General features: G+C 53.3%; 2 protein-coding genes across 2 annotated transcripts in view; both read right to left on the bottom strand.

Moving 5' to 3' along the window:
* LOC144231474 (solute carrier family 2, facilitated glucose transporter member 5-like) overlaps positions 1-13,025 on the bottom strand; it is a 32,152-nt gene extending 19,127 nt beyond the window's left edge. The window contains exon 1 of the mRNA XM_077763972.1: positions 13,013-13,025. Coding sequence (XP_077620098.1) covers positions 13,013-13,025 — 13 coding nt within the window. The remainder of the gene's footprint in view (positions 1-13,012) is intronic.
* Positions 13,026-15,110: 2,085 nt separating this feature from the next.
* GPR157 (G protein-coupled receptor 157) overlaps positions 15,111-18,143 on the bottom strand; it is a gene marked incomplete at its 5' end in the record, with an annotated part of 18,740 nt that continues 15,707 nt past the window's right edge. The window contains one exon of the mRNA XM_077763971.1: positions 15,111-18,108. Within this exon, the coding sequence (XP_077620097.1) occupies positions 17,893-18,108 (216 nt within the window). The remainder of the gene's footprint in view (positions 18,109-18,143) is intronic.

The raw sequence follows: 18,143 nt of genomic DNA, 5'->3' as shown, positions 1-18,143 counted from the left end.
ATCCTTGCTCTGAAAGTGCTGCTTACTTCTTTTCAGCCAAAATAGTAAATGCTCTGAATGGAGACAGAAACATTCTGGCTGCACTTTGGCCGCAGAGACGTAGCCAATAGCATTTTTACAGCCAGCCTGGGACACAATAACCCTTTCGGGAGTCAGAGGTGTGTCTTCCATTCCCTTTTTTTTTTTTTGAGTTCAATGTCTGGGGTTTAGCTCAGCAAGTGGGCGCCCTCCCCCGCCCCCCGGGACTGCAGACCCAGCCTTCCTGACCGGGGCGGTCCCGGGGCTTCCTCACTGAGAAAGCCTCCGCGGGTCAGGCTGGCGCTGCGTGGCCCCAAGGTTATTTCTGTCACCAGCACGTGGAAAGCCACCAGCCCCACGCCATTCCAGGTGACCCGAGGGCAAGAGATCGGGTCACTAGAGGCTTCTCAGAGGTGATCCCTGCCAGGAAGGCTGCGGCAGATGTCTCCCAGAGAGTGTCAGCTTTTGCTCAAATAAGCAGGCCCCGCCGGCTCACAGCTTCTTTTCCTTTGTAAGGAACCGAGTGGCCTAAAGATGCTACGTGTGTATAGTCATCACTGCTCTTAAGGCAGTAAATAGTTCAGATGCCTTTATCTACTGGGCAGGGAAAGTGAGTCACAGCTGCTGGTGTGTTCTTCCAGGCATGGCCGAGGCCACAGCCGGACCCCGTGCTCACCGCGTGTCCAGCTGGTACGGGGCGCACCGGGACAAGGGGCCAAAATCCGGAGCAGAGTCCCACACGGCCCGCAGGCTTTCATCTTCACGAGCTGTATTTCCTGTTTTATTTGCTGGGGCACAAATGCAGTCATTTCAGCCCGGGCTTCTTCCCCCAGTGCAGAAACCAGGGCGACTGGGGGCCCACTGCGTGCTGGGCACATTTCCCGCAGCAGCAGCACACTTGGGAATTGCGACCAGGGCTCCTGCATGTGGGAGACAGGTGGGGGGGAGGGCTGGGGGGGGCCTCTGTGTGTGGGGGCTGCGGGGGGGAGCCCAAGCCCCCCTCACAAGGGAGGATTGGCCATTTCTTCCCCACAGTTTCACTTCCTGTCCTTTACTTCTGGATCAGAGTCATGATTTCCAACTAAGGTTTGGCAGCATCACAGGTTTCCAGCCATTTCAAAGAGGTTTGAAAAGTTCTCCAAAGAAATGCACTTCGGTGGGGGGAGAGAAGGAAGGAAGGACGAGATTGTGCAAACAAAGAAACAGCTGCGGTTTGCAGTCCTGGGTCCCGGTCAAGCCCAGCTGTCCCTTCCCCTCCCGTGCACTGAGGGGCAGTGGGGTGGCATCCCTGCCCGACCTGCCCAGGTGCCTCGTTCCTATGTGTCCCTGAGCTTGGCGGGTGCGGCCGAGTGTCACCAGCATGGTCGGCGGAGGGAGGGGCGTGTGGCCAGGCCACCCTCCTCCCATACCCACCGTAGCCCGAAGGCCCTGGGCAGGTGCTATGGCTCTACATGGTTCTTCCCCGCCTGGGGCCCAGCAGCCTGGGACCTCTGGTGGCCGTCCCCACCCACCGCACCCCCACCCGGTCCAGGGCCGTTGAGCTCCTGGGATCTGGGCTCTCAGATGGGGGACTGGCCCATCGATCGGAGGCAGACCCCTGCTCCTGGCTGACTTGGGGTGTGTGGCCTGGGCTCCCCCCGCCTGCAAGTGGTCTTCATGGTTTTCTGAACTCTAGGTGGGGGTGGGGAACCACGCTCCCTCTGCCCAGCCCTGGTCTTGGACTAAGAGAGGAACCTGCCAATTGAAGCCTATTTTTGACAGTTTAAGATGACACTAATGAGGGGCGCCTGGGTGGCTTAGTCGGTTGAGCGTCCGACTTTCGCTTAGGTCATGATCTCGCGGTTCGTGGGTTCGAGCCCCGCGTCGGGCTCTGTGCTGACTGCCAGCTCAGAGCCTGGAGCCTGTTTCAGTCTGTGACTCCCTCTCTCTCTGACCCTCCCCTGCTCACTCTCTCTCTCTCTCTCTCTCCTAGAAATAAATAAATATATTAAAAAAAAAAGATGACATTAATGAACGACACTGATTAACCCAAGCACAGGCTGAGGCCATCCCAGGATTGTGTATAAATATTTCCAAGAAGATACGTGTTTTGAAATGACCTCTGAGGAGAGTGAAGAATCACGTTACGAGGGAAGGTGGACAGTCACAGGGCCCTAGTGGCTGCTGGCGGGGCCTTCTGACCCTCTCCCCGACCTTCCCTACAATTTGGTTCATCACAGGGAGATTTATTAGGATTTATCATTGAGGGAAAGAAAGACCCAAAGCCAGTTTTCCTCTTTCTCAAGGAAGAATGTATCTATATCATTAGGTCTCCTCCAACCTCTCACGATGCAGAAAGTGCTCACCAACAATTCAGGTCTCAGATCTCACCTCCCAAATTATTCTTACTAACATAAAATGCAAGTATTGGGGCACCATTTTTTAATGTTTATTTATTTTTGAGAGAGAGAGAGACACAGAGTGTGAGCAGGGGAGGGGCACAGAGAGAGGGAAACACAGAATCCGAAGCAGGCTTCAGGCTCCAAGCTGTCAGCACAGAGCCCAACGCAGGGCTTGAACCCACGAATCTCGAGATCCTGACCTGAGCCGAAGTCGGACACCCACCCGACTGAGCCCCCCAGGCGCCCCTGTTTGCACACAATTTTAGAAGACTTATCAGGAACTGGCAACAGCGGTTATTCTGGGATGTGAGATTACAGACGATTTTGACCCTAGCATATGTTTACATTTATATTTAATGCGCCCACTGCTCTACCAGAGAGACTATGCGACAGGGTTCAAAAATCAAAACTGCCTTGGCCTCCTGCGGCTTAGACTTTCATTGAAGAAACAATTTAGTCACATAAACACATGGATGAATTTGTAACTATAGAAAAAGGGCTCTAAAGACGAGGGTGGTGGGCTGGCCAGGAAAAGCCTCCCTAAAAATGTGAGCCTGAGCCAAGATGGGAAGGAAGGATGAAAGGAGCTCACCTAGGCAAAGGGGGCTGGGACTGGGTGGTGGAAAGAGCCTTCCAGACAGGGAACAGTAGGTGCCAAGGCCCTGTGGTAGAGGAGTGTGAGGCTATCCAGAAATTGCAAGGTCAGTGTGGCTGAGGAATTGGGGAGGGAGGAGGCTGGTGGTGCAGGCGGGGCCAGGCTAGACGGAGGGACCACACGCAGGCTATGTCAAGGAGTTTGATGTTTGTCCCAGGAGCAGGGAGAAGGCGTACGAGCTTGAGAGAGTGGTCAGATTTGTATTTTGCAGAGTCCACTATGGCTGCCTCTGAGAACTGCGGAGGGAGCCAGAAATGAACCGATGTGGGGGAGAGGGGGGAACCGTTCCTTTGCCGCAGGACTCATGAAAGGTGACGGCGAGCTGATCAGCGTGGCAGAAGGGGTTGGAGAAGCAGATGACGTGCCAGAAATATCTCGGCTGTAAACCTGACAAAACTTGGTGACTGGAAGGATGGAGGTAGGGAAACAAGGGAATTTCTAGATTACTGTTGTGATAAAGAATCAAAATGATCTTGCTGGAAACAGTTTTTCAGAACTAAAAGAAGAAGGTGATACAGGAAAACTGAACAAAAATGGAAAACGTTGAATTCGCACCAGGCATCTTGTCTGGAGACCAACGACGGTACCAGGACTTTGGATCGCCACTGATCTCACTGCTACCAGGAATGTTCTGGAATCCGAAACTTTTGTTGTAGGCTTCTTTTCAACAGACTGTTGTAGCTTCCCAGCTTCCCCAACCCATCCCCGAATCCATTTGCTCAGTCTGTCTGCAAACAGTCACAGAATTCGGGAAGGACTTCTGGGTGCCCCAAAATAAAGACTGTTTCCCCGCGGCCCTTGCAGTCGGCATATGGACACACGACAAGGTTGTACATATAACATTGTGTGTAACACAAAGGTGTCACGTGGTGGCTTCCAGGAGCCTTGCTCTCTTCTTTGTCCCTTCCTCTATCCTGCTGCCTGGAAAGCAGATGCCACCGGCTTAGACCATGAGATTGAGGTCACAGGACAAAGCGACAAGATGGAGGGAGCTTGTGTTCCTTACCCTGGGGAGGGCTAGTCCGGCCCCAGCCCACCCACCGGGATTTGACATGTAAGAACAATATCTGTAAGTAAACGGGGAGGTACTCTAACCCATTGAGAAGCTGGGAAGACATGTTCTCTCACACACACGCACACACACACACACACACACACACATTTTTTAATCGATGACAGCCAAAGTCAGATTTTCAATTTTTTTTTTAATGTTTATTTTTGAGAGAGAGACAGAGCGCAAGCAGGGAAGGGGCAGAGAGAGAGGGAGACACAGAATCCGAAGCAGGCACCAGGCTCCGAGCTGTCAGCACAGAGCCCGACGCGGGGCCTGGACTAAAAAACCGCAAGACCGTGACCTGAGCCAAAGTCGAGGTCAGCCACTCAACCAACTGAGCCATCCAGGTGCCCCCAGATTTTCAATTTTGACGAAACAGCTCCTTACTGGAAGTGAGAAGCCTAAAGAACTTTGTTGTAAGGGAGATGTTTACCCCTATAATGCTGGGTTCTTAAGTCAGGGATTTACCCAGGCTGCTGTTTTCATTAGGACGGGATTTGTTTCTGCGGTCAGATGGAAAAAGCGCATGGGACTTGAGTGGTCTGTCCCAACCCTACTTTTCCCACGAGCCCTGTTATGTTTACGTGCCACGTAGAATGTGGGGTTCTTTGGGAACAGATGTTTACATTCCAGCAGAAACGCCTGCATGTGCCTCAGCGCGCACGAACCGAGGCCATCTACCAAGGTGCAGCGTGTCTGAGGCCCGCTTACTGGGGGGACGGGAAGGGACCAGGTCGGGTCCATGCCGGCTTTAGGGTAGGAGCACCTAACACGTAACTGGCGTGGATCCAGTTCCCAGGCGGACTTGGCTTTGCACAGGGCGTTCCTGGTGCAGTGAGGGGAGGTGGGAGGGGTGTCCAGTCTGTTCACAGAAGACTTCAAGCCTCGTGCCCAATGGGGCCAACCACCGCCACCCAGGCCTGGCACCTAGCCTAGAACTCAACTCTGTACCGTGAGTGGAAGGTGGAGGGAGAACACGTATCTGGATCCAAGTCAGCTTGCTCCCTCCTTAAGCCAATTCTGAGTTCTGATAAGGGATCTGCCTCAAGATGCTATCGGGTGTCCCCGGGGCAGGGAGGGTGCCCATCACACTCTGACACGTCTGGGGAATAAACTTGAGACTTGACAAGACTCCGGTGTGTTCTTTCCAAGAACAGAATTTGACCTTGCTTATCAGAGTGCACATGCACAAACAGGTGTGGCCCCCAAGAATCATGGACAGAAAGCGTGAAAGCCAGCAGGTCATGAGACTCCTTGGGGACCCAAGGGCTTCTCTGGCTTACACATTACCTTAGGTAGACAGCCCCTGTTTCTTGGGGTGTTTGTTTTCGTTTTATTCTGTTTTTTGTTTTTTTGTTTTAACTTTTTGCTTGTAGCTCTCAGAATAAACCATAACCATTTAAAAAATGGGATATTTTCTGAGAGAGAGCGAGCTAGTGGGGGAGGGGCAGAGAGAGGGAGAGAGTAGAGAATCCCACGCGGGCTCCACACTGTCAAGCATGGAGTCCGACTCGGGGCTCAAACTCACAAAACCGTGAGATCATGACCTGAGCCGAAAGCAAGAGCGAGACGCTTAACTGACGGAGACACCCAGGTGCCCCCAGAATTTCCCGACCTCATATAAGTGGAGTCATGCGGCATTTATCCTTTTGCGACTGGCATACTGCACTCAGTGTCACGTCTTCGAGGTTCACTCCTGCGGTGGGCAGGGCTGTGGAAGACACTAGGACCCTTGAACGTCGCTGGCAGGAACGCACAATGGCGTAGCTGCTGCGGAAATCGGTCTGGTGGCTCCTCACAAAGTTAAGCGTAGAGTGGCTTTATGACTCGGCAATTCTACCTCGAGCTATAGACCCAAAAGAATTAAAAGCAGGTCCTCGAGCAAATAAACACATGTACGTGTTCATAGCAACACTACTTACAACTGCCAGAAGGTGGAAATAGCCCAAATGGCCATCGATGGATGAACGGATCAGCAAATAGCGATCTATGCACATAGTGAATTACGCAGCTATAAAAAAGGAATGAAGGACTGGTACATAGTACGTGAGCCTCCAAACCATCACGCTAAGTGCAAGAAGCCAGGCACCAAAAGGTACATATTAAACAATTCTATTTATAGGAGAAGTCTGGACTAGGTACGTCCATAGAGACAGAGGGCAGGTGGGTGGTTGCCAGGGCGGTGGGGAGAGGGAAATGGGGAGGGGCGGCTTAATGGGTGTGGGATTTCCTTTGGGGGGTGGGGAGTGACACGTTCTATTTAGAACTAGACAGAGTCGTGGTTCTACAGCACTGTGAATGCACTGAATGGTGCACTTTAAAAAGCTTAATTTGGGGGCACCTGTGTGGCTCAGAAGGTTAAACATCTGACTCTTGATTTCGGCTCAGGTCATGTTCTCACGGGCTTGTGGGTGAGAGCCCCGGGTAGGGCTCTGTGNCAATATTAAAAAAAAAAAAAAAGATAACTTTTGGGCACCTGGGTGGCTCAGTCAAACACCCAACTCTTGGTTTCGGCTCATGTCATGATCTCGTGGTTTGTGGGATGGAGCCCCGCGTTGGCTCTCTGCTGTCAGTGCAGAGCCTGCTTGGGATTCTCTCTTCCCCCGTCTCTCTCTGCCCCACCCCCCACTCTCTCTCTCTCTCAAAATAAATAAATATTAGAAAAAAAGTTAATTTGGGTGGCTGCTGGGTGGCTCAGTTGGTTAAGCATTCTATTAAAAAATTTTTTTTAATGTTTATTTATATTTGAGAGAGAGAGACAGAGACAGAGCATGACCAGGGGAGGAGCACAGAGAAAGGGAGACACAGAATCCAAAGCAGGTTCTAGGCTCTGAGCTGTCAGCACAGAGCCCAACCAGGGGCTCAAAGCCGTGAGCTGTGAGATCATGACCTGAGCTGAAGTAGGACGCTTAATCTACTGAGCCCCCAGGCCCCCCAAGCATCCTACTCTTAACTTCAGCTCAGGTCATGATCTCACGGTTTGTGGGATCGAGCCCCCCCGTCAGACTCTGTGCTGGCAGAGCAGAGCCTGCTTGGGATTCTCTCTCTGTCCCTCTCTCGCCCCTCCCCGGCTTAGGCACGGGCCCCTCAAAAATAAATATTAAATAAATAAAAGGTTAATTTTGTGATGTGAATTTCACCTTAATAAAAGGGAACACCGAAATAGCCTCTAATGACCTAACGGCTACTGAGCATCTAATAGCTACTGTCTAGCGACCTCATGCTAATAATGATTTTTTTTGTTTTCTTTTTTTAATTTCTAGGAGAGAGAGAGAGACAGCGTGAGCAGGGGAGGGTCAGAGAGAGAGGGAGATACAGCCTCTGAAATAGGCTCCAGGCTCTGAGCTGGCAGTCAGCTCGAACCCACGAACCGCGAGATCATGACCCAAGCGAAAGTCGGACGCTTAACCGACTAAGCCACCCAGGCGCCCCTCATGCTAATAATGTTCAAGGATCATTTTCCCAAGAGAAAGTAAAAAATTATGACTCCTGTACAGATAAAAAAACAATAGGCATGTGTTAAATATTTGAACTCATCATGGGGCCCAGGCAGATGTTACAAGTGCTTTGAAAGACAGAGAGGAGGAGAGGAGACATGTTTACAGATCAGGAATGTTGAAAGGCAATCGCAAATGGATCTAAACTGGCTTCCAGGGAGGGAGGGACGTCAAGGACCCTCCCGGCCAGCATTTATCCAGTGTCCTGTAGGGCAGTTATTTTGTGCTAGCATCATTCGCAACAACTTGCAGGATTGTAAACTTCAAAGGCGGCATAAGGGAAGAGCCTGTGGAATACGGAAGTGTGCTAAAGCACGGTTTTCCCTGAAGCTCATTTCCCCCTCCCGAGTTTGAAATCGACAAAGGCTATAAATCAAGAGCACCTCCCCCAGTCCAGTCCCCTCTGCTGTTGGACACTTACAGCACCCCCGTGGGACCTAGCACCCTGTGACACCCCAGGGCCAGGTAATGCACCTCACAGCTCCCACCTGGGCTCCCGAGGAACATGTTATAGAAGCCAGAGCCCTATCGGGGCTGCCCGGCCACTCAGGGGTCCCTCAAAACCCAACCGTGCAACCCCCCAACCCATGCTCTTGAAGCCCCTGAACCCCGTTTTCCTCCAGGCTTCGCTGGTTTGTGGGCAGAAAACAGCCGCATATGCAGACTTTCATCCATCCATCGCCTGCCCCCCCTCCCCCGCCCCGAATCCCAGGTGGTTCTGGCTCTCAGAACATCCGAGAAGCACTGCTCTGTGGACACCCAGCCTGGAGGCTTCCAGATCTGCACCCCGGCCACCAGGGCAGACTCACCCTCTGGCCTTGAACACGTCCCCGGGGCTCTTACCTCGTGTTGCTGGCCGGCCAACTTCAGACAGCACTGGGCACCTGCTGCGACTCCTCACCCCAGTGTCCTCGCCTTCTGCTTTTCCTCCAGGGCTGGGGAGAGGCAGGAAACGACTTCTGGTGGCAGGGAGGTCGGCTTGCTGGGATCTGAGTCCCCAGTGCAGGGATCCGCCGACCACCAGGAGCAAGAGGAAGAGCTACAGAAGGGATTAGCGGGAGGGAGGGTCTGCTCGGATCCCCTGGGTCTCTGAGATCTCCCTGTCTCCCATCTCCAGCCTGACAGTCTGGAGGAATTCCTCAAATGCGTGCTGGATCGGGGCAGCCACAATTCCATCTCCCTCGGGCCCTCGGAGGCTGGGCCTGGGACCTTGAAAAGAGGACACTGGGTGTGTTGGGTGGGGCGGCAAGCGGGATCTTCAGGTCACTTAGATAACACAAGAAAGGCTAACAGTGAATACGATGACTAAGCACTGAGTCTCCATTCGGTGCCATTATTCTCCTTCTAGATGAAACTGAGGCTGAGGAAGTCACGGTTATTTGCCCGGAGTGACGCAATTATAAATGGCGGAACTGTGGTGGATGGGCTCTCGGCTTCCAGAGTCTCATCGATCACAAGCCTGCCTGCTTGCTGGGCTCACATGTGTCCCCTGGTCCCCTTCCTCCTCGGCCCCGGGAGGCCTGTCTGGCAGAACATGGCTTGATGAAGACGACACGGCCGCCTGCATCATCACTTAACTCTTCCCGGGAGACCCTGGCCCAGAAATACGGAAGCCGCAGATAGTCGGTTATAAGCACGTCCCAGGAACCCTCAGCGGCTCTTCGACAGAAAGCCTGCAGTAAGAGTAACATATGCACCCAGTGCTCTTTAAACTCCACCTCTGAAGGGCACCTCAGTCGGTTGAGCACCCGACTCTTGATCTTGGCCCAGGTCTTGATGCTGGGGTCATGGGATCGAGCCCTGCATCAGGCTCTGTGCTGACAGTGCAGAGTCTGCTTGGAATTCTCTCTCTCTGCCTCTCCCCGGCTCCCACTGTCTCTCTCTCAAAATAAATAAATGAACTTACAAACAACAACAGCAAAAAACTCCACCTCTGAATTTTCTCTCAGATGCTGGCTAATCCAAGACTGTGATATTGTGATCCTGATGCCTGGCGGGCTCAGTTGGTAAAGCACGGGACTCTCGATCTCAGGGTCTTGAGTTCGAGCCCCACGGTGGGCAGAGAGATTGAAGAGGGAGCATAAGGCAAGCTGAGGGCAAAGCACAAGCTAACCCCCTGCACCCCGCCCCAGGCGGACACGGGTGAGGCTCCTCAGGCACTCCCGGCTGCCTAAGAACAAAGGGAAAGACAGAAAACAAATGGTTGAACTGATAGAGATAACACAGCCTGAGTCTCTTATCAGTTTACAAACCTTAGTAAATTACAAGAAAAAGGCAATTTTGCCAATAGCTTAATTTCCAGAAACCATAGCCCCCACATCACCTTCCCCTCTGCAGTGACGGGGATCAAAGGCAAGAAGGAAGTGGCAAGTGAAATTATCTCCTTATCACCTGCAGCCCATTGACAAATACTTAAGGCAAATACAGAATATAATATTCCTTCAGGAACCCCCAGCTGTCTTAACAGTAATGCTTTGCTCCAACCTTAGCTTGGCAACAGCCAGGCCTCCAGTCATGTGTGGGTCATCTTTAGCACATGAAAACCCTTTTAAGAAACTTCCTCTCGGGGCTCCTCTTGGGGCGCCTGGGTGGCTCAGTCGGGTAAGCGGCTGACTTCAGCTCAGGTCATAATCTCTCGGTCTGTGGGTTCGAGCCCCGCATCGGGCTCTGTGCTGACAGCTCAGAGCCTGGAGCCTGCTTCGGATGCTGTGTCCCTCCCTCTCTCACTCTGCCCCTCCCCTGCTCATGCTCTGTCTCTCTCTCTCTCTTAAGAATAAATGAAACATTAAAAAAAAAAAAAGAAAGAAACTTCCTCTTGACTTTATCTCCTCCAACCCCAGAGTATACACCCAGTCTCTCCTCAGGGTCCTGTCCCTGTGCTTTAATAAAACCCCCTTTTTGCAACAAAGACATCTCAAGATTTCTTAGCCATTTGCATGCAAACCCCACTTCAGATTTCATCAATATCTCGTGATCTTTGCCCAATTGAAGTACATTGAGAGACACCCCCCAAGCCATACTTCAACAATATCACCGCTCTCACCCTGAGATACAGTAAGGCCCCATCACAAAAGTACTCTTCTTTATTCTAGTCTGCAACCCGTGCAGCTGACCAGGGCTCTATGCTGAGAAGTGCCACCTCATTTGGCCCCAAACCTAGGCAACAGCTCCGTGAATGCCAGTTATTGGCTACTAACAACGTCCGGCCTAATAACAGTAGGCAAAGCCTTTCTTCATAGAGCCTGGATTCTAGACTCTTCTCCAGTAAGTGATTCTGATGGTTTTGTTGTTTGTTTTGGACCCACAGGCTTCATTCGGAAATCAGTCCATCCTTTCCCCAAAGCTTCTCACTTTTCAGATGTGAAAGGCTTCAGCTCCAGGTGTGCGCTGGGCTGGCCCTGATAGAGGCCCGTCCTGTGCCAGGAACACGCCAGAGGGTCTCTGCACACACGCCCACCCGAGGCCTGCTTAGAAGGCCCTGGAGCAGAGGCAGGTGCTCTTCCGGTGTCTGCTGGCTCAGGGCAGAAGTGAAAGGCGGGACAAGAAGAGAGAGAGAGAGAGAGAGAGAGAAAGACTTTCCAGGGAGAGGGAACAGCATGGAACAGCACTGCAATACTATGATTTAATAGGAATATATATTTGGTCTTAGTCTCAGTCTCGGCTTGCAGATCCTTGGAATTTCCCAAGTATTGAGAGTGGAAAGGGCATCTTTATGTCCATGTGATGACTGTTGGCAAAGCCCCAAGGAAAGCTGGGGATGAGACTGGGGAGTCGACCATGGGATTAGATGGTTGGAACTTTCAGTCCCGCCCGTCAACCTCCTGGGAGGGGAGAGGGGCTAGAGAGTGAATTAAATTGCCAGTGGCCAAGGATGTAATCGATCATGCCCCTGTACTTAAGCCTCCATAAAACCCCAGAACGACGGGGTCGGGAGGGGCTCTGAGTCAGTGAACATGCAGAGTTTCCGGCAGAGTGGTGCCCCTCCCCCACACCTTGTCCCGCGCCTCATTTCCTTCTGGCTGTTCCTGAGCATATTCTTTTAGAATCAGCCAGTGGCTCAGTCGCTTAAGGGTCCGACTTCGGCTCAGGTCACGATCTTGCGGTTCGTGGGTTCGAGCCCCGCGTCGGGCTCTGTGCTGACAGCTCAGAACCTGGAGCCTGCTTCGGATTCTGTGTCTCCCTCTCTCTGTGCCCCTCCCCCGCTCATGCTCTGTCTCTCTCTGTCTCAAAAATAAGTAAACACTATTTTAAAAAATGTAGAATCAGCCAGTAATCAAGTAAGCAAAATGTTTCTGGGTTCCGTGCGCCCCTCTAGCGGACTCATCGAACCTGAGGATGGGGTCGTCGGGACCTGATCATAGCTGGCTGGTCAGACGCGCAGGCGACTTGAGATTGGCCTCTGGGGGCTGGGGGGCAGTCCTGTCCGACGCGCCTTCCTTCTGCAGGGCCTGGCCCCGTCTCCAGGCAGAGGGGGGTCAGAATCGAATTGAATCGTCCGACACCCAGCTGGTGGCACAGAGAATTGCTTGTTGATGTTGAGAGGAAGCCTGCACGTCACACGCGTGGACCGGCGTGCTGTTTGCTGGGTGAGGGGGCTGGCGAGAGCTTGGAGGGACAGGTACCAGGCGAGGGGCGGCCTGAGGGCACACGGGGGGGTGGGCTGTTCCCTACAGCCCCTGCTGTTCAGCTGGGGGCCACCTGGCCAGACTGCTTTGGGTGGCGCTCAGGACCTCCCTGAGCTGGATGAGGGGGTGGGCGGGCAAGTCAGGGAAGAGGTGATGCAGGGCGCCCGAGGGGAGACGGGCGGGCAGGGAGAGGGACGGGGAGCCCCACAAGGAACACAGGGTTGCAGGAAGCTTTCTCAGCATAAGCGGGCCAGGCTTCTTCCATTTTGTCACAGATAAGCACACAGCACCTTGTCACAGTGGTCGTTGCCTAGAAGGGGGACTAGGCACTGCTGTTTCAACATGGTGTGAATTTGTGAGTGTTGCGTCTTTAAAAAAAATTTTTTTTAATGTTTACTTATTTTTGCAGGGGGAGGGGTAGAGAGAGAGGAAGACACAGCATTCGAGGCAGGCTCCAGGCTCCAAGCTGTCGGCACAGAGCCTGACGCGGGGCTCGAACCCATGAACTTGATCATGACTTGAACCGAAGTCGGATGATTAACCGACTGAGCCCCCCAGGCGCCCCTTTGTGTGTTGTATCTTCCTAGCAAACTTAATGTAAAGGAAAGCTGCGAGCCATTCCCAGGGGCTGGTCAATGTATTTTCAATTAGTTCATGTTATTAAGACTTTAATTCTTAGGACGGTTTTAGGTTCACAGTGGAAGTGACGGGAAGGCGCAGATGCCTTCCACTATGGACACTTCCCATCGCCGTGCAGTGCTGGTGACCTTGGATGAACCCACTTCGGCGCGTCATCGCCCACAGTCTGTAGGTGCCATCAGGGTTCCGTCCTGGTGTCAGACACCGTGCGAGTTTGCACAAATGTGTGCTAATGGGTATCCATCATCAGAGTGCCACACGGAGTGCTTTCACCGCCCTGAAAATCCCATGCTCTGCCCATCCCTCCCTCCCTCTCCCCTACCCCCGGCAAACCCCGATCATTGTGCTGTCTTCATGGTTTTGCCTTTTTCAGAACGTCATCTGGTTGGAATCACACAGTACGTGGCCTTTGCAGGTTGGCTTTTCACTTAAATGCGTAGCATCCATGTCTTTGCATGGCGTGGCAGTTCTCAGTTCTGATATTCCATCATCTCAGCGGACCACGCTTTATCAGTCCACCTCCTGATGGAGGTGGACATCTTGATCGCTTCCAAGTTTGGGCAATTATGACTAAAACTGCCCTCAACAGCCATGGGATGGTGTTCGTGTGGATGTTACGTTTTCAACTGCAGGTAAATATAGGTGCCGTTGCTGGATCGTATGGCGGGGGTATGTTTAGTTTTATACGAAACTGCCCAGCTGTCTTCCAAACTGGCTCTCCCATGATGCTTTCCACCGCAGCGAGTGGGAGTCCCTGTGGCTCTACACCCTCGCCAGCACTTGGTTTTGGCAGAATTTGGGCCACTCAACAGGGGCGCGGTGGTATCTTGTTGTTTTAATTTGTATTTCCCCGAGGATATGTGACGTGGAGCCTCTTTTTGCATACCTATTTGCCATGTGTACATCTTCTTTGGGGAGGTGTCTGTCAAAATCTTCGGCCCGTTTCTTTTTCCTTTTAAATTTTATTTTAGAGAGAGAGGCAGGGGAGGGGCAGAGGGGGAGAGAGAATCCCAAGCAAGCTCCACACTCAGCCCAGAGCCGGATGTGGGGCCCCTGGGATCATGATCTGAGCGGAAATCAAGAGTTGGATGTCCAACCGACAGAGCCACCCACCCTTTGGGCCATTTCTTAATTCCTGCTGTTGAGTGTTGAGAGTTCATTGTAGGGGCGCCTGGGTGGCTCAGTCGGTGAAGCGTCTGACTCTTGATTCAGCTCAGGTCATGATCTCACAGTTTGTGGGTTTGAGCCCCACGGTGGGCTTTGCGCTGACAGTGCGGAGCCTGCTTGGGATTCTCTTTCTCTTCTCTCTGCCCTTCCTCCCGGTCACACGGGCACTTTCTCTCTCTCTCGAAATAAATAAACTTAAAATAAAAATTTTTAAGGTTCATCATATATATTGGATAACAGTTCTTTATCAGCTGTGTCTTATTTTTCCAACCTTGCCGATAAATAACCGGCCTACATGGCGGTGTGTGTAGTGCATCTAGCATGGTGGCTTGGTCTGCACCTGCTGTGAAATGACGGCGATAATGGACTTCGCTAACACGCATCTTTGCGCAGATACACGGCCGTGCCTTTTGCAAATGTTTCCTCCCCGCCCGTGGTTTCTCTTCCCCATTCTCTTGACAGTCCAGGCATTTTTAACCTCACAAAGCCCAGAGAGCAGAACAAAGACACAGGCAGCCCCTTGGGGAGCAAAGTTCCCAAGGTGCAGCAGTTGAAAAAAACCCCAATTCCTCCAACGCGGGGTTGCGTGGGCTACGCAAGTCGTGTACACGAGGCGGCCGGTCTTGGAGAGAACAGCCCTGGTGTCCCAGCCACCAGGCAGCCTGGAGCTGCCACGGCAGTGGGTTGCGGTGTGGCATGGTAAAGGGGTGCAGACAAGGGGACGGGGTCAGGGGCTCGGTGCTGGAGCATCTTGGGATCAGAGTTTAGCTCCAGGCTCTGGGTCCTTGGAACCTGGACCTGTCAGTCTCTTACAGGGCAGTGCCCAGGAATCTCGATCCCACAGTCCCCATTCTGTCACCCCCCCCATACACCTGACAGCCCAGCACGCACACTCAGGGAAAGCTGGCTGTGCCAACGGGGTGCCTCCCCCCACTTGACTCTACTTGCCCACAGAGAAGGGCCCGGATGTTGTTTCCAGGTCCCAGCCACGTGGAGCCGCCCCACAGCACAGGCCAGGCTGTGCCCAGCCCGCCAACCCCCATCACGGGCAGTCAGTTTACCAAACACGCAAAAGAAAAATAAGTACTTTATTTAATTTAAAATAGCAAGACTTTGGCCTCGACCCAACACGGTCTGCGATTTGTTACAATTGTGCACCGGAAGACCTCACACTTACTGAACCCGGATGGGAAGTTTGTAGAAAACGTTCCTTCTTGCCGTGTGCATAGGAAGAGCTGTTTGCACCCTCAGCCCGGACCAAATAATACTCTTTATTAAAAGACAAAACAAACAAACATAAAACAATTCGGAAGCACAGAGATGCAGAGAGTGCCCGCGAGCCTGATTCAAAAACCGAGGTTCAGAAGGTGCCTGAGAAGAGAGGGCGCCGGGCTGGGACCCGCGACGGGGCCGGAGCACCTGTCCAGGCTGAGTTACGGGTCTGTAACCGAGGGATGCAGGTGGGCGGACACGGCAAGGCTGACGGAAGAGCAAGAAGCCCACTGCGGCCCGAGTGAGATGCAGGAGGAACGCAGCCCCTCGCTCTGATGGGAAGCAGGACCCCCTCCTGCAGTCCTAAGCTACAACCTCATCGGCACCGCCATCCAGTTCCGAGCAGCACAGACACAGCCGCCGTCGCCCCCCTGCCCCCCACCTGGCCCCTGGCCGCAGGCTCGCGCACTGGGACAAGCCCGCGCCCTGCCCACAGCGTCTCCGCCGCTCACAGTAACACATCCACCTGCTGCAGAGACGGGGCGGGCGGCGGAGGAAGCTGAAATGGAAATATCCAGGGGCAGCTTCTGGGTGGTTTTTGCAAAAGCAGACAGCACAGCAGGGGCATCAGACAAGTGGAAGGAGAATTGGAGGAAGCCCCAGGCGCCCAGCGATCCTCCTGCGCCCCTGCCCCCGCTGCTGGCCTCCCCCCGACCGCAGCCGGCAGCCAGCCCGCGCTGCAGCCTAAGCCGAGGACTCAGGGTCCCGTCTGAGGTTTTATTGTTACATCATCCTCCCCGCCCCCCACACTAAGTCCGTTGGGCACCATCTTCTTTTCTGTAGCAAGCAACTTCCTGAACATCTGCTCCATTCTAGAAGCTATCGTGAGGGCCTTAACGAGCTGTGTGCCCATGACCTGATGTATCGTCTTTAGGGGGACCCTGGAGTTCTCTTGTATTGGCCATTTCTGTGAGGAGACTGCCCAATGACACGTCGCTCTCTGTAGGGCAGCCCGGGGCTTCCATTCCCTAAGGGGCTGATCACCTCTTGTGGATTTTCATAAAGAAAACTTTTTCTTTAAAAAAAAAAAGGAACCTCAAAAAGAGCATTTCGAACCTAGTTCTGTTGATGACTTCCTTTCCCCTTCTTTTCCTGTGACAGATCTTGCTTTTAAGAATAAAACAGGATTCAACAGGACACCTGGGCGGCTGAGTCGGTTAAGCGTCCAACTCCCGATTTCGGCTCAGGTCTTGATCTCGCTGTCCATGAGTTCAAGCCCCATGTCCGGTTCTCTCCCTATCTCTCTGCCCCTCCCACGCACTCTCTCTATCTCTAAGTAAATAAATAAACTTTAAAAAAAAAAAAAAAGGAATCAACAGTATGATGAGGCTTTGGTTTTAATCCAGAACCATTTTTCAGGCTCAGAAGACCATTTTGGTTTTGCAGAGTTCTGATGGAACCCAAGGGAAGGACAGGTGTGGGCATGCTCCCTCCCCAAGGCAGTGACACTACACTGACACTTGCATCACTGCCTGGCTTCTGTGGCTTCTGTGACTTCTGTGACTTAACAGAGAAACTGTTTTCTGAAATAAGAGGAAATCGTTCCTGGAAGAGCCATGAATATAGAGACCGCAGATGCTCATTTTAAATCCTTTTCTCTTTTCCCAACCAATTCCCCAAACCTTCCCCTTCAGGGAGGAATCTGTATTTGGATCATTCACCAACTCTCTGGCCACCTTTCCTATTAAAAAAAAAAGAAAAAAAAACCCACAACAGAGCAGGAAGCGCATAAGCTGGCCCTTCCCCGTCTCAGTGCTCACGAGGGCAGACCCGAGGGGCAGCGGCACCCACAGGGAGCCTCTGCCATGGACTCTTCCTGTCCCTGTCCTAGCTCTCGTGCTGGACGAGGGAACCTGCATTTTAAGTGACCGGTGGAGGGAGGAGTCTGGGCTTGGCCTGTGCTTGAAATTCAAACACAACCTGCATCAAGGCTTGGCCGCCCACAGAGAGATTTTGGGGGGTCCCAAGGAGCCCGGCTGCCCGGGGCCGTTGGGCTCACAGTGTAAACCTCACCGGGAAACCTCCGACCTGGTTGAAGGGCTCTTTCGTTGACCAGCAAAGCTCTCTGCGAAACACTAGCCTCTCTCGGAAATCTCACTGCCCCCCTCCCCCGACAAACCAAAAGACATCTAAGAGGGGGGCGCATCTCTGGCACCCCCGGACACTTTATTTAGGATGGGTGCATGGTATCCACATCTCACTGCACTCTCCCCACAGGCGTGGGCCCCCGAACTGTAAACAGTGCTGTGTGGCCCCGGGGCTGATGACCCCCCGACCGCGGGGCAGCCTAACAGTGACTGCGCACCACCGGTTTCCCTGAATCTCACCGCCACCCCTCCTGCAGACGAGCACCCCTCCGAGCGAGTGCAGCAGGACACGCGTGGGTGGGGATAAACCCCTGGGGGTCTAGGAGGTAGAGGAAGCTGTTTGCTGGCTGCTCCCCCAGCGGGCGGGCGTCAAGAGCTTCAAAAGCAGAAAGTTAACAGTTCAGCAGACACCCACCCCCACGCCCTGCGGCGGGGACTCCGGAACCTCCCGTCCCCAGGTGGACATCACCTGTGCCCGGAAGCGGGCAGGGAACAGCTCAGGTGATGGGAGGTGCATCTGGGGTGAGTCTGCGTCCCTGAGATTCTCCCGCCGCTGAGGGCGCAGGAGCCTTGGGAGGGCCGGCCGGGCTCCGGGCGGGAGGCGGCGAAGGGCAGCAGCGGCCGCAGCAGGAGAAGAGCCGGGTTCGGACGGCGCGAGTGCAGAGCACGAACATGATGCAGTTGGCGCCGCCCTGAAACGTGTTTCCGATGCCCTGTCAGGGAGAAAAGAAGAGGCCTGAGTGCCCGG

Source organism: Crocuta crocuta, unplaced genomic scaffold (assembly GCF_008692635.1).
Source record: "Crocuta crocuta isolate KB4526 unplaced genomic scaffold, BGI_CrCroc_1.0 scaffold13, whole genome shotgun sequence".
NCBI classification, from domain to species: domain Eukaryota; kingdom Metazoa; phylum Chordata; class Mammalia; order Carnivora; family Hyaenidae; genus Crocuta; species Crocuta crocuta.
The sequence above is the reverse complement of the archived record's forward strand: the minus strand, read 5'-3'. Positions and strand labels throughout refer to the sequence as shown.